The sequence below is a fragment of the Orcinus orca genome, chromosome 1, assembly GCF_937001465.1.
Source record: "Orcinus orca chromosome 1, mOrcOrc1.1, whole genome shotgun sequence".
Lineage (NCBI taxonomy): Eukaryota > Metazoa > Chordata > Mammalia > Artiodactyla > Delphinidae > Orcinus > Orcinus orca.
This window is the reverse complement of record NC_064559.1, coordinates 198,609,121-198,624,489: the sequence shown is the minus strand read 5'-3', so window position 1 is coordinate 198,624,489 and position 15,369 is coordinate 198,609,121. Positions and strand designations below refer to the sequence as shown.

The following is a 15,369-nucleotide window of genomic DNA, read 5'->3' as shown; positions in this document are numbered from 1 at the left end:
ATGAGCCCCTCCCTAGCTGCCTTTTACGAATATCTTTTCAAGCTGGACATCTTGTCCATTTCATCCTCTGCTCTGTCACCCATAGCTGGCTCAGAACCTACACCTATGTGTGGAGTGAATGAATTAATATCTGGGGGCAGGAGCCTGGACAGGAGGAGAGGTCATCGGGCCCTGGGAACCCCCTGCCCTTGATGGGTGCGGTCGATGGCCTGCCGTGGACCCACCAGCATCCCAGCACTGGGACCTGGCTCCGAGCTGGTGTCTGCTTCAAGACCAAGTTTTCCAGGGCTGGGGCGTCCGCCTGACATAATACGTAACAGTAATTAAGAAATAAGCCGCCTTGCCCAGCTTCACAGCGATCATTTGGCTAAGTAACTACCATGGTCCAGTGCCTCAAAAATCACCATTGGAGTACGCTCCTTATGGCCATAAAATTTCTCGTTTTCTGCCTTTCATCAGCCTCCCCCTGCAATCTTCGCCTTGCTTTATTTATACATTCGTCCTCAAACAATGGCAATAAACTCTTTCCCAGAGTGTTGCAAATCAGAAATTTGTCCACATTTTTCCACCACCTTCCACTGTGGACCTGCTCTGCCTGGGAACAGCCCAGCCAGGCCAGCTGGAGAGGCTGGGTTGCCGTAGATTGATGGGGGCACGACAGGATGGGCTTGTGGGGAGCGGGCAGCAGGAGAATGCACCATGAAAGGCCGGGCTGCCCAGCGACCAGCCATAGACACAAGGGGCCCACGACCGGCTGGGGAGAGGTGGGGGGAGGGGCAGGGAGGGGAGGGGGAGGGGCAGGGAGGGGAGTGGGGAGGGGCAGGGAGGGGAAAAGCCTTCCCCCACCTCCTTCCCCTAAGAGAGGAAGAAGCGTTGGGGACTACTGGCAAGCAGGGTTGGCCCTGGGCAGAATACGAGGGTCACGAAATCCATCCTTCACCCCCGCAGGAATCAGATGACCTTGGGGTGTCTTGTAGCCCACACTGCACTCCCAGCTTAGAATCCCAATCCCTTCTGGAGCTCCTCACTAGCCCCACCCATCATCATTCTTTCATCCAGCAACAGACATTTATCCAAAGCCCTACGTATGCCAGTGACTATATTGGGTTCTGGAGTGTGACATAACGAATAAATCAGATACAGCCCAGGCCCCCTTCTCAGGGTCATTCTTAGAGACCCAGGAGGACCTCTGGTTTTCAGGGATGGGGAAAAGGGGGCCCAGAGAGGGGTTTAGACTTGCCAAAGTCACACAGCAAGTTGGAGACAAAGTCAGGAACAGACTTCAGGGTTCCGGTCTGGAATCCCCTAGTCTTTCCAAGCAGCCCACAGGCTCCCTGGAGACCCTCCTCTGGGCAAGGTAATGGTCCCCTCCTCTGGCCGGGGTGCCAGCTGCCTGTAGCGGGCCTGGGGGTGTCACGTCTGCAGTGACTATCTGTATTTTAATCCGGAGTTCCCGGAGGCAGCAATAGGTGGAGAAGTAACTCACGTTGAAGGCTTTGGTGTTGGTTTACAACAGAGGGGAAGTCTGTTCTGTTAGGTGGGCTTCCCAGGTAAAGCTTTCTGCTCCTAAGGAGGAAGGCTGGACTCCATGAAGCGACATTAAGGGTCTGACTTGTTTTTCCAGTGATCCTGCTTCACTTTCAAACCCACGCTCACAGCACTGCCCACCTGTATGAGTGGTTCTCTTCGAAGGCGGTAGGGTTCTGAGAAATGCGCTTGTTTGCGTGGCGGTGGACGGTAACTGCTATGGCTTTTGTCCCTGTGGGTCTGTGGGGCACCCAGTAAGGAGCACCTTGATATGCAATGTGATGTTAGGTTTCAGAGTTTTCTGGGAGGCCCATTTAAAGAAAGATGGAGGTGGGGCTGGATGGAAGTTGGACGGCTATAAATGGCTCCCGAGGGAAAAGGAATCAGCCCAGAGTCCCGAGAGAGAACCTGTGACTTTGAGGAAGCTTGAGTCATTTCTCCTTGTTGTGTTTGGGAAGGCAAGGTCCATGGTTTCTTCGTTTAACTGACAGCTGCAGTTTCCATGGGAGACTGTTATTAAGAACATTCTAGAATGATAGGAACTCAGAGCTATGCCCAGTCACCCCACCCTGGGGTAATGCCCAGTTATAACAGAAGAAATATAGTTTCCAACTTTAAGAAGCTGCCAGTCTTATTGTGAAGGTGAAGCCTCTACTGTGGAGCGTCCCCAACTTGATGGGGGAGACCTCGTTCCCATCCTCAAGAAGTTCAAATAAACCTTTTGCGAACTGGATGATAAGATAAACAGAGCACAGGCCTTAAAACATTGGGACTTCCTTGGTGGTCCAGTGGTTAAGACTACACGTTTCCAATTCAGGGGGCACAGGTTCGATCCCTGGTCGGGGAACTAAGATCCCGCATGCCGTGAGGTGTGGCGAAAAACTAAAAACAAACAAACAAAAAACCCCACAAACTTAATTGTCAGTCCCCAGCAGGAGTCGAGGCCATGTGCTGAGAGGGTGGCATGGGGGGCAAATGCCACAGGGATTCCAGGAGAGCGCTCAGGGTGTGGCAGTCATGGAGGGCTTCCTGGACTAGGTGGACTTCAAGTCCAGACTTGAAGGATGGGGGAAGTGAGACAGTAGGAACTAGTGTGAGGGCACCATCCCAGGCCACTGCAGGGTACAAAGGCCTGGCAGTGACCTTCAGGGGAGGCACATTTGGGGCAGGGCAGGGAGGACCCTGAATGCCAGGCTCACAGGGGTCACCTTGATGGTGAAGACAGGGACTCAGGGGCAAGCTGCCCGGGTTTAATTGTCAGTCTGCCACTAAGTCCCTCTGAGCCTCAGTTTCCTCATCTGTAACATGGGGCTCATAGTAACACTCACTTCTTAGAGTTATCATGGGACCGACCACGTGACTTACCACGAGAAAGGCACATAGCTCAAAACACATCAGCAGCTCTTTTAATGTTTATTCTCCTGTGGCCTTCCTGCCCGGTTGTGCTGTAGGAGACTTTGTGTGGTCACAGAGCCCAGTCTTCAGGGTTCAGTGAGCCCCAGGTTTAAGCCCTTCCTCAGAGCTGAGCCTGGAGGCAGGAGGGTTGATGGATGGAGCCGGGGTCCTGAAATCACTTTCCATCCCACCTTCTGTGACGACTTTCCAGTGGCTGCAGCCTTCCAGGCTCCAGCTTTGAGGAGGGGGAGTGGAGGTTGGGAGGTGGAGGAAGGAGGGTCTGGGCAGGCTTGACTTCCCAGGCATGGGGTCCTTTCACGGTGGCTTTGTGGGGCTCTGACGGGTGGCCAAGCTGCCTCTTCCTTGCTGCCACGCAGGGCGGCTTCGTCTGGCCACTGGGGCCCCAGGTGCTGCCATTTCTCCTCACTGATTTGGAGACCTCACCCCAGGCCTCTCCCAGCCCAGCTTTCTGAGTGCCTGCCTTGGTCCCTTCATGCCTGCCAGCATTAGTGTCCCAGCTGGATGGCTTACTTGAGGCCCTTGCACCTCTCCTCTCCATGGGCACCACTTGCTCCTGGGATGGCTCCCGCTGGGGATGGGATGCGGGGTCCGTGGATGTGGCTGGGGTTGTGCAAAGCTTCCACCGTAGGAGAATAAGGAAGGAATGACCAAGGGGTATTCATTCATTTGTTCATGCATGCATGCATGCTTGCATTCCTTGCCTTCCAGTTTTGTGCCAGGCAAATGTGCTTTTGCCCCAGAGGTAGAGGAAGTTCTCATTGTATTCGGGCATCAGTCGTAACAGCAATAATAATAACAACTAACATATGTTGAGCACTTACTGTATACATGGCAGTGTTGTAAGCCTTGTCTTGCAGTAGTTCATTTAATTTTCACGTATGACGACTCTGTGAGGTCAGCGCTATGTGATTTTCCTCCTTTTACAGATGAGGAAATTGTGGCCCGGAGGAGCGAAGTCACTTTCCTGAGTGAGTAGGGCAGCAGGCTGTGATCACTGCCTCAGAGGCGCCCCTTGGTGATTTCTCGAGGTTTCCATCTGTGCAGCTACACCAACAGCCTGAGGGGCAGGCGGATGGCAGTTCTTACTTCCCGTGGGCGGATGGGGAAATGGAGATGCCACGAGGACGAGTGACACGTTCAGGGTCACACAGCAGGTCGGGGACTGAGCCCAGAGTGCCGGCTCCCCGCCTGCCAGGCTTCTGCCTGAATGAGAAGAGAGACGGGGTCTGCTCAGCCAGGGCTGGGGGGGCCCATCACCCCCACTCTTGGAGCTCAGCCTCCGGACATAGTTTTCTCTCTTCCTTTCCTCCTTGACTCCCATCACTACCCCCATTTTAGAAAGGATGAGAATGAGGCTTGGAATTCAATCACACATTCAGCATCTAGAGCAGTAGGGCGCAGAGCCAGAATTCAAACTCAGGTGCTTCTGATCCCACAGCTTCTGTTCTGCCCCCCTCTTCCCAGTGTCTGCCGGTGACAGGCTCGGCCACGCTCTGTGAGGTGGAGCCCCGCTGGCAAAGCCCCTTTCGGGAACTGACTCTGCTGTCTACCCAGCACTCATCACCACTCTTCAGCTTCAGCCTCTTGCCCTAAGCAGGCAAACATTAGTTTTGAACTCTGTCCCCAGGAAGTCTCCCCTGACTGAGTGCTGGCTCAGGCAGTTCCAGCCCTCTACCAACCCACTCTTCTCTCCCACACGTGACTTGGGCTTGGTTCACAGTTTGGTGCAGACAGAGCTCTGGATCCATCATGAGAAAACATGGCTCTGAATTCTGGAGATGCAACTACACAGTACCATTTCAAACAGTACTACTTCCTTCTTCCTAGATAGTCCCCTTCCTGGCAGGAATGTATAAAGAGTGCCCTCTAGTGCCTGAGGACAGGACCATACTGTGAGCATAGAAGCCACAGTCAGAGAATACCCGATGTGGGCCTCGTATTTTGTAATGCGAATTAGCTACCAAAGGTTCAGAGTTTTTAAAAAAGGCAGCCTGCTGAGGTTTGATGGGGACTTCCGGGAGAAGGAAAAGTTTTCTTACGTTTAGGTTATGAACAAAGTGAGAGTTCCACCCAGTCGTCCTGAAGACACTCTCCTCCCTTCCCTCTCCTCCTGGAGTTGGCAGAGTGAAGTTGGGTCTCCGTCAGTCGCTGAGAAATAGCATAGGATTTGGAGTCAGACAGAACCTATTTGGACCCCTACCTCACCAATGCCTCCCGACCCCTCGGGAGGCCTCTTGGAGAGCAGGACTGAAATGAATCCGCGGGGACAGTTTGGCTGAGCTCCAGCCGTGAGGGCACAGAGGTGGGCACCCCAGACCCAGATGGAGAGGGTGCCGTCCTCCAGAAGGCTTCCTGGAGGAGTGGTCCCAAACTGAGTGGGAAAATGACAAGGCTTGATGGAAGCTCACACTTGCTGAGCACGCGCTTGTCCCTGGCACTCTTTCCTGGCCTTAATATACTCACTCATTTACTCATTCCTTCCGTTATTCAACAAATATTTGGGTGTCCACTTTATGCCAAGCACTGGAGATTCAGCAGTGAACAAAAGAGACAAAAACGCCCAGCTGCTTGGAGCTTGCACTCTAGTGAGGGCCAGGATGATGCGGGGAGGGGGGTGGGGACGGGCAGTAAAATGGAATATTTGGCATATCTGACTGTGCTATGTGCCGCGGAAAAACTGCAAAGCAAGGAACGTGGTTCTTGGAGGGAGGGGATTCCCATCATTATCCATATTTTAAACGTGTGGAATCTACACAATCCAAGCAAACTGTGTTGGGAGCCTGTGCTTTTTTTTTTTTTCTTTTTTGGTCGCGCCGCTGGGCTTGCAGGATCTTAGTTCCAGGACCAGGATCAAACCGCGCCCGCTGCAGTGGAAGCACAGAGTCTTAACCACTGGACCGCCAGGGAAGTCCCAGCAGTGCTTTTCAGTGCCCTGCTCCAGCCAGCAGCAAACTGCAGGCCAAGAGGGGAATGGGAAGGGTGTTCCTGGCGGAGGGCACAGCCTGTGCGAAGGCCCACGATTGCTGGGGCCGGAGACAACTGCTGGAGTCCAGGGAGAGATGGACAGGTTCTGGGGCAGGGCCAGGGTGGGGTGGCGGGGTGGGTTCGCAGCTAAGCGGGATGCTGAGTCACCCACTTCTGGGGCTGGGCTGACTGCCTGTGAGGCTTGATGGGAGAGCAAAGGGGTTATTGAGGACTCCTGAGGTCTGTGACCTGGATGCCTGGGTGCTGGTGCTGGGAAGGGTACCCGAGAGAAGTTTGGGCAGAGAAGGTGAGTGGGAGGGGTCGCTTCCAGGGAGGTGTAACTAGGGGTCTGATTCCCTCCTCTCCATCCACCCACTTCACCAGGCCTTGTGTGCTGTCTGGTCCGGCTCCCGCCGGCCCTACTGAGCTGCACGAACCCCACGCTGGTTACAGCTGAGCAGTTCCTGTGGAGGGGCTGGGAGGGCGCCCGCCATGGCCCGGGGCCCCCAGCTGAGCTGTAAATGACTTTTCCATTTTCCAAGACCTGCGCCCAGGCCTGTTTGGTATTCAGGGACACCCAGCCCACACTCGCTGGCTCTCGGCTCTGCCCGAATTACTTGATTAAAACGCATATCAACTATTATGTGATTCATTTCTCTGCTGCGGCTGTGAGCCGGCCTATGTTAAACTGTAATAAAGGCTGGGCTGGGAGGCTGCGGGGACGGGGGAGCTCAGGAGCGGGGTGGGAGGGCGTCTCTGAGTTGGGGGGGCTGAGATAAGGACCCCAAACCTCAGGGCCAACTGCTGGCTTCCACGGATCTTCGATGACAAGGACTTGGTGTGGAGAAGGCTCAGCTCCCTCCCGCCTCCTGAGGGAGAGGTGGGTAGGTCCAGAAATTGTGACCATCTCATTTCCATGCTTTTCTTTGGCAAAAGAGAGAACAGAGAAAGTTTGGGAGGGTGGGATGGAGAAGAAGCCACCTGGGTTTTCATGATCAGAAATGGAATTCTCCATCACCTGGGAATTATAGCAAAGTTGGCTTTCACTGGGCTGAGAGTCCCAAGTCCTGGGTTTTCTTCCCGGCCTCACTGGCCTGAGACTTCACCGACCATCTGTAAAATGGGGCTAATCCTGCCTGCTTGACACTCCATTGGGAGAGATTAGTGTTGGAACTATGAAAGGGCCTGTAAACTGTAGAGTGCATGCACAAGTATAGGCTCGTGACTGCTGCAGTGTGTCAGAGTTTGAAAGGAACTTTCTGAGCATTCTGCCAAGCTCTATTCATTTAAGGAGGCTTCATTAGGCCCCTGCTGTGTGCCAGGCACAGTCTCTGCTGGACTCAAGGATCTCCCTGTCCAGTGGGACCAAGAGACCAGAAACAGGCCAGTTTGATGTCTCTCGATGAGCTCTGAGAGCTCCGAGGATGAGAAGTGAAACCAGCCTGGCCTGGATGGACCCAGGACACCCACCAGCTGGGTTCTGCAGGGTGAACAGGAGTGCACTGATGAAAGGGTGAGGCATTCCGAGCAGAGGAGGCTGGAGTTCAAAGGCAGGGAGGTGTGAGACAGCCCAGCTGGGTCATTTAGGACTCTGAGAGCTGGACAGGGAGTGGTGGGGTGAGTCTGGACATGTGGGCAGGGCCAATGATGGTGGGGCCTTGCTTGTGTAACTGAGGCCCCCCATGTCAGTGGCTGTGAAATTCAGCATGCTTCAAAGGAGGGGGCAGAGGCTGGGGTAGAGAACAGGAGAGCTGCCCCCCAGTGATTTTCTCTCCACTTCCATCAACCTGGCCTGAGCTGGACTCTGACCTGAGCAGACCTGCTTCCGTCCACCCTAAAGCTTTGACAAGCCAGACAGCTCTTGTCACCCGCTCATCCCTTATTCTATTCTCAGGCTGCTCTCAAATCACGGAGCTGTCTTCCTCGTTTATGCCTGTCCTGGGCCCAGTTCATCTGGAAGTAGTGTTTCCTCCATCAGACTGGGAAATTCCTATCACAGGGGTGAGGCCTCCTCCATCAGATTGGAAGCTTCCTAAACCAGAGACTGTTTTTCCCCCATAAGATCGGGAGGGCCCCAAGGGAGGGGCTGTTTCTTCCTTGCTCTGTAGTGGACTCCTCACATCCCTAAGCAAGACAGGATCTGGGAACCCAGAGAGAGGGTCCCTCATCATATTCCTCTCCTGGGGCTATCCAGACCAGCTCCAGGCTCTGTCCCACCCCCACTGGGGCCTTTGTATCCAGAGCTGCTTCAGAGCAGGAAGGCAGGGGCTGCAGATGGCCAGGAGGCTGCTCCCCCACTGGTCACCCCAAATCCAGCCTCTGTTTAATGGATGTGAGCCCGTGTCCCCCTCCCTATATGTCCCCCACCCTGTGCCAGCTGCCCAGGCTTCACCAAGAGGCAACCAGCTTCCAGTGCATGGAGGACTCAGCCCCAGCCAGCAGGGCCTCTCTGTGGCCAAGTCCACCTAATCCTATTAATTTAATTCAGAGGCTAAAGGGTTCCCAGGGGTGGGGAGGGGGAGAGGCAGCACAGGGGAAACCAAAGTGAAGGTGATGTGGTGGCAACAGGGCTCTTTGTGTCCCTTCTCCCAGTCCAGTGGGACCAAGAGACCCATAAACAGGCAAGTTTGATGTCTCCTGATGAGCTTTGAGAGCTCCAAGGATGAGCAGTGAAACCAGCCTGGCCTGGATGGGCCAGGAAGGCTTCCTGGGGGAGGACACCCACCATCTGGGTTCTGCTGGATGAGTAGGAGTGCATTGATGCTCCTTTTTTCTGTTATTATCATCATTATCCTCATCAATAATAATAATCCTTCATGTGCCCTTTACATGTTCCAAATTACTCCCATAGTCTTCGTTTCATTCTGTTCTCACAGCAGTCCGGTAAGGCATGCAGGGAAGTATCATTATCCTCATGTGTACCTCCAAGACAGTGGAGGTCCAGGGAGAGGATGCAACTTGTCCAAGGCCACACAGCAAGGGTGGAGACAGAGCTCAGAATCCAGGTGTCAGGCCTCCCAGAGAAGGACTCTTGACTAGACCAGAGCTGCCCCAGAGGGTCCCCGAAACTCCCTCTCAACCTGTCCTTCCGCCCCATCCCTCTCCAGGAATGAGCATGGGCTTACTGGCTATGTGGCCGCTCTCAAGTTACTGAACCTTTCTGAGCTTTGTTTCCCTATTTGTAAAAGAACCAATAGTGCCAGCTTCATAGACCTGCCATGAGGATGGCATACCAAAGAGTGGCTCCAACCTAGCATGGGGGGGCTCTTCCGCTGGGATGGGCCAGGATGGAGGCGAGAGATCTCTTCCAGGGGCCTGCAGTCACAGACTGTAGTCCAGCTCTCTTGAGATCTCTCTGGATCTCCCAGCTACTGGGACACGGCCCTGCTCTCCCCACTCAGCATCCAGAAGGTTGTTATGGCAACCACCATCATCCTAGTGGATCATTCCAGATCTTTTCAATCAACAGAGACTTGTGGGCCCTGCTCTGCCTTTTTTAGTCTGGGTTTCCATCTGGGTGTCTCTCTGGGCTCGAGGAGATCCCAGATCTGTGCTCAATAAGGGGCAGGAGGGACAGGGAGATGAGGAAGAAATGAACACAGAATTCCATGAGGCACCTAGAAAGCCAGAAGTACTTTAGATGGCAAGAGCATCCAATGCACCTGGGGCCTGACTGGGCACTGAGGCTGGGCAAGGTCTAGTAACAGAAGCACCTTGAACTTATCTCCAGTTGGTCATTTGCTAACTGCACTCATGATTTTGGTTACAGTCCTACAGCCTATTCTGTTATTTCCTTAATATTTTACTTGGTGCAAAAGTATCTTTAAAAACTGAATTCAAGGGCTTCCCTGGTGGCGCAGTGGTTGAGAGTCCACCTGCCGATGCAGGGGACGCGGGTTTGTGCCCCGGTCCGGGAGGATCCCACATGCCGTGGAGCGGCTGGGCCCGTGAGCCATGGCCGCTGAGCTTGCGCGTCCGGAGCCTGTGCTCCGCAACAGGAGAGGCCACAACAGTGAGAGGCCCGCGTACCGTAAAAAAAAAAAACAAAAAACACTGAATTCAAGGAAACAAATTCTCTTGTAAATGAAATATGCCTGTCACGTCCTATAAACAGATGGGAACCATAAAAACAAATATCCTAAAAACAAACAATGTCGTTTAATTCTACCTGGAGACTAGTGCACGCAGAAAGATCTTGAGGCCTGTCCTCTCCTTGCTAAAAAGAGAGACCAGCGGCGCTAAAGACACGCTGTCCTGTGGGGTAGCCACCAGCCCCGTGCGGCTAAGTAAATTTGAAGGAAAATGAAATAAAATGAAAAACTCGGATCTTCAGTTGCACTGGACACATTTCAAGTGCTCGGTACTACATGTGGCTGACGCTACCGTATTGAACTGCACAGACCTAGAACATTTCCATCATCACAGAAAGTTCTATTGGACGGCACTGCTCTAAACTGAAGTGAGACTTAATCAGGCTGAGGGTTCTCCCAGGACAGGGCTGTGCCTTCTCCATCAGGCTGGGGCTCTCCATCTCCTCCCCGATCTGACCTCACAGCTCTGAGTATGATCTCTGCCCATAGGTTTTGCCCCCAACAGCCCATCTCAGCTCCTGTCCGAGCCCAAGGGTCCCCACTGGAGGACAGAGCCCGGTGTCCCATTCCCCATCTACAGGCTGGCCTCCCTTGCTGCCTGCCAATCTCAGCTCTCTCCTTCTGAGGCCCCAAGGGCTCTCTCCTTGTCAACGTCAGAAAATCGAAGTTATGCAGTGAGTTTCAGGAAGTGAATCCTTGGGATTACTTGTATTTGGCTCTGAGCCCCAGATGTGCTGGGGAAAGCACCCCAGCATGCCAGCTGTGACCGTTCCGGCCTCCTCTTAGTGACAGGGAGCTGGGAAAGGGCAGGGGGGTGGCTGGATCCGACCCCAGGTGTCTGCCTTTAGGGGTGAGGCAGGCAGCCATGAAGGCAGGTCTCCTTGCCATTGGTTCCCTTGTTGTGTGGCGTCACAATCAGCAGCCAATGAAAAGCAGGGATGACCTCCCGATGGCCGTGTTAGCAGGATGGGGGAAAGGGGGTCTGGGGCAGAGGAGCATCGCCTCTGGGGCATGCAGCCCCATGATGGCATCACGCATCTTGCCCTTTGACGCGCCAGGGCTTTGCACATGCTCTTCCCCCCACCTAGAATGCCTTTCCCTTCACCTCCACTTGACATCTAAGAGGTTGCATTAGGTGGTGTGTTTTTTTCAGGGATGGGGGACAGTTGTCCCTTGTGGGAGGAGCTTAGACCTATCTGTATAACCAACATTTGAAGCCACTGGGTAAGAACAGGATGGGGGACAGGAGAGCAGGGTCTGAGTGTGGGTGTGGACACTTGCTGAGGGACTTTGGGTGTGTGATGTTACTTCTCTGTGACTCAGTTTCTCCCATCTGTAGTGTGAGCACATGATCTCTGAGGCTCTTCCAGCTTGACTCAGGTGAGCTTCCAGAACACAGCTTACGTAGTCTGCACGTGACACATAGCGGGTGCTCTGTCAATGCTCTGGGGAATGAATGAATGACAAAACCTAGATGTACTCCACAAATATCAAAGATGGAGATGGAAAGGGAGGGGAGAGAGAAATGAAACAAGAAAAGGGAGAAAGCAGGAGTGGGGAGGAGGAAGACCATCTCTGCCGCTTTCTCGTCTCCCTTCCCTGGTTTCCTCTTCTCACCAGCCCCCTCCTCCATGCTCCTGAGGGTGCAGTTTCAGAGCCCTGGCTAGGGGGCTCCTTGCTAGCATTCCTTCTGCTGGATCAGGGATGGGCACGAGGCCCAAGCTTGATGGGGGTGGAGAGTCAGTTCAGCCCCCAGGGTGTCTTCAGCCCTGACGGCCGAGGAGCTTGATCAAGCCCTTCTTGCAGCCTCCATCACCTGGACCTGGGACAGAGGTAAATTCCTGTCCTGACAGCCCATCCAGGGCCCGACTCCTGGGCTCTCTCTGCACAGAAGCAAAGGCTTTCACCTACCCCTAGGCTTCAGGGTGAAAATTAATGGGGATGATGTGGTGGGAGCCATGGCTATGGTCAAGGTCATCAGGTGAGGTCTCCTCCAGCCTGTAAGATCACTCAGTGATCCTGGAACATCCCAGGAAGGGCCTGGGTGTGGAAGTCACGTAGTCCAAACGCTTCATACTGTAAATGGGGAAACTGAGACCCAAGGAGGGAAGGTAGCCTTCCTAGGGTCACAGTTCAGGGCATCTGGGGGAGAACCAAGCCTGGAATCTAGGCTTCCTGACTGCCAGCCCTGGGCACAAGCATTTGCTCCCTTACTCCAACCTTTCCTTTCTTCCTGCTTCTTCCTTTCGTTAGTTTTTGCAATATTTTCCAAAAATGCAATAGTGTCATTGTTTAAATGATCATCATTTAAGAAATACTAAACTATAAATAAGTTTTAAAAAGAAAACAAAAATTCTGTCACCCTGAAGGTTAACATTTGTTGGTCTTTTGAGTGTAGTGTTCTATGATGTATTATGCACGCTTTTTCCAAAAGTGGAATTGATCTCCACACACTGGTTGTACCTTGCCTTCTTCTTTTTTTTTTTTTGCTGTATGCGGGCCTCTCACTGTTGTGGCCTCTCCCGTTGCGGAGCACAGGTTCCGGATGCGTAGGCTCAGCGGCCATGGCTCACGGGCCCAGCCGCTCCACGGCATGTGGGATCTTCCCGGACCGGGGCACGAACCCGTGTTCCCTGCATCGGCAGGCGGACTCTCAACCACTGCGCCACCAGGGATACCCCCTTGCCTTCTTCTTAAAGTCAGGTTTATTGAGGTGCAGTGAATATTCGGTAAAATTCTCCCCCTTTTGGAGAATATAGTTCTAGGAATTTTGACAAGTGTGTTTCCTCATGAAACCATCCCCTGAGTGCCATGTCATGGACATCCTTCCGTGTCAGTAGAAATAACCTAAATGCCCAACTACAGGGGTTATTTTTTTAAAGGAATGGCTGGGCCATAAGGTATTTAACCAATCCCCTAAGGTTGGGCAGAGAGGTTGCTTCCCAGCCTTCACGCTGATAAATAGTGCCGGGGGGAACATCCTTCCTGTGCTCAGGAGGGATCTGAGGCTCAGTGCCGTGGTGGCCTGCACAAAGCACCCCTCCATCTCACTGGGCCCCCACCCTCTTCCTCCCTCTCACCTGGCTGTAGGCAACCGTCTGGATGAGGGCTCGGACGTGGAGTCAGAACCCGACCTCCCTCTGAAACGTAAGCAGCGCCGCAGTCGGACCACGTTCACAGCCGAGCAGCTGGAGGAGCTGGAGAAGGCCTTCGAGAGGACTCACTACCCGGACATCTACACCCGGGAGGAGCTGGCGCAGAGGACCAAGCTGACGGAGGCACGCGTGCAGGTGAGGGGGCGCCTGGGGCTTTGTGCTGTGGGCATCATCCGGAGACCAGGATTGGGAAGGTGGGAGTGGCCAGGGTCAGAGGGTTTAGTGGGCACTCCCCAGGGTGGGGATGGAGGTTCTGCAGCAAGTGATCCAGGAACCGTGTAGGCAAGTATTGCCCTGGCACTTGGTACAGAGTAAATGGGCAGCGAATGTTGACTGATTAACTAATCCCTAGGCAGTCCCAGGGAAGCCAGGAGCGGCAGTGAGGACTTGGATCGTGGGGGGGCGGGGAAGGGGGGAAGGAGGGATGGAGGGAGAGACAGAAAGGGAGAGGAGAAAAGGGTGAGGGAGGGAGGAAGGAAGGACATTGGTTCAGCCACAAGAGAGGGAGCTCGGGGAGTAGAAAAGTCTCCAAATCTCTGAGGAGGGGAGGAAGTAATCAGGACGCACATTCCAGAAGAGACGTAGCTTCCTAAGATGGGTAATGAGTTTCCTGTTATGAGAAGCATGCAAGCCGACTGGGAGCATGTTCCTGGTGAGTTAGAAGCATGCAGGGGAGGGTGGGCAGGCCTAGAACACGCCCTCTACACCCTCAAAGTGCGTGGCTCCTAATCAGTGGGCCTGGGGGAAGGGAGGGCATGGAAAGAGCAGAGTCTGTCTGGGGTTCAAGGCCTGCAGTGGGGTGGGGGGACTTGCCTCTGCTCCCCAAGCTGTGCTCTCGGATTCCACGAGGTCTACAGTTCTCTAAGTCAGAGTCTCTAGGGGCCCGGCTGGGACGGGCTCAGGCTGGGTGGGTCAGGGAGGGTGCAGAGGAGGAAGAGAGGGGTCTGATGAACAGCTCCTGTGGGGGCCCATTCTTGGCCTGGCTTCTCTGTGAATGGGGGAGGCGGGTCTACAGAGGTCCCGGCCCCAACTGGTCACTGGGGGCGCTTCTATCTTATCAAGGGGGACCAGCCTTGCTTGGGCACCTACCTTATGCCAGCGGCAGTGCTGGGGGCTACTCCCACGTGACCTGGTGGAAGCGCAGACCGCCTTCTCAGGTCGGGATGGCCACTCCCCAAGCCGCAGGCACAGAAGCTGAGGCTCAGAGAAGCGACATGGGGGGGATACAGAGCCCAGCAGAGGCTGAGCTGGGCCTGGAACTCAAGCCTGATGGATGCCAAGGCCAGGTTCTAGCCATTCAGAAGGAAGAAATGGACTCAGAGCCTGGGATTTGAAAAGGAATAAAGTTCTAGAAGCAAACTGGCATTTAAGCAATCCGGGGACCCGCGTACCTCCCTCTGCCCTCCCCACCCCCATCCTGGAGTGGGGGACCCTTGGCTGCCCCTGAGGGAGATCCTGAGGGGAAGGGGGCAGGCGGCAGCAGCCAGCTCATCTCATTCCTTCCCCTCCTCTCCGGGGTGATACCCGAGCCTGCCCCCCAGCCCCCAGCCTCCCTCCCCCGCCTCTGATCCCCCTGCAGCTGTTCTGGGCACATTCCTGGGTGCTTTCTCATTCCCACGTCTGGTGGCCATGGCTGCTTCCCACCACCTGGAAGCCTGACCGCTCCTTGTAAAATTTCTTGGCTGTCAGGGCAGTGCTTTTATTGGCCCAGGGGACTCAGAAACAGGTGTCACTCAAGGTCCAAGGATGGAGGGGGGCCTGGGAACAGGGGGGGCAGCCAGAGCTCAGGCAGACTCACGGTGAGGGGACCAAGGCCGCTGTCCTCCACCTCCCCCCTCAGGCTCTGAGCTCCCCTGGGGCGGGGCGGGGTCTCCCCCCTCAGGCTCTGAGCTCCCCAGGGTGGGGCGGGGTCTCCCCACAACCCTTAGCCTGAGAACTTGGCCTGATCCCAGCCGAGGAGGGATCAATACACGTTGAGTTTTTAAAAAATAAATAAAGGCGGACCCCAAAATCAACACAGGAATAACAGAATATTTGTCCCAGAGAAGAGAAGGCTTGGAGGACACGGCTGCTCTGAGAGGCCCCTTGGAGTGGTGGCGAGACCAGGGCCGATAGGACAATGTCCTAAATCCCATATAAAGGTCTGCAGGGACAAAAACACAAGATTGGGAGCCACAGGCCGGGTTCCCATCGGTTTCTGCCTCTGATCAGCTGTG

At 54.5% G+C, this 15,369-nt stretch overlaps 1 protein-coding gene across 2 annotated transcripts in view; it reads left to right on the top strand.

Moving 5' to 3' along the window:
* PAX7 (paired box 7) overlaps positions 1-15,369 on the top strand; it is a 103,646-nt gene that overhangs the window by 40,639 nt on the left and 47,638 nt on the right. For both annotated transcript variants that reach the window (XM_049706353.1, XM_049706355.1), the window contains exon 5: positions 13,089-13,288. In XM_049706353.1, the coding sequence (XP_049562310.1) occupies positions 13,089-13,288 (200 nt within the window). The remainder of the gene's footprint in view (positions 1-13,088; positions 13,289-15,369) is intronic.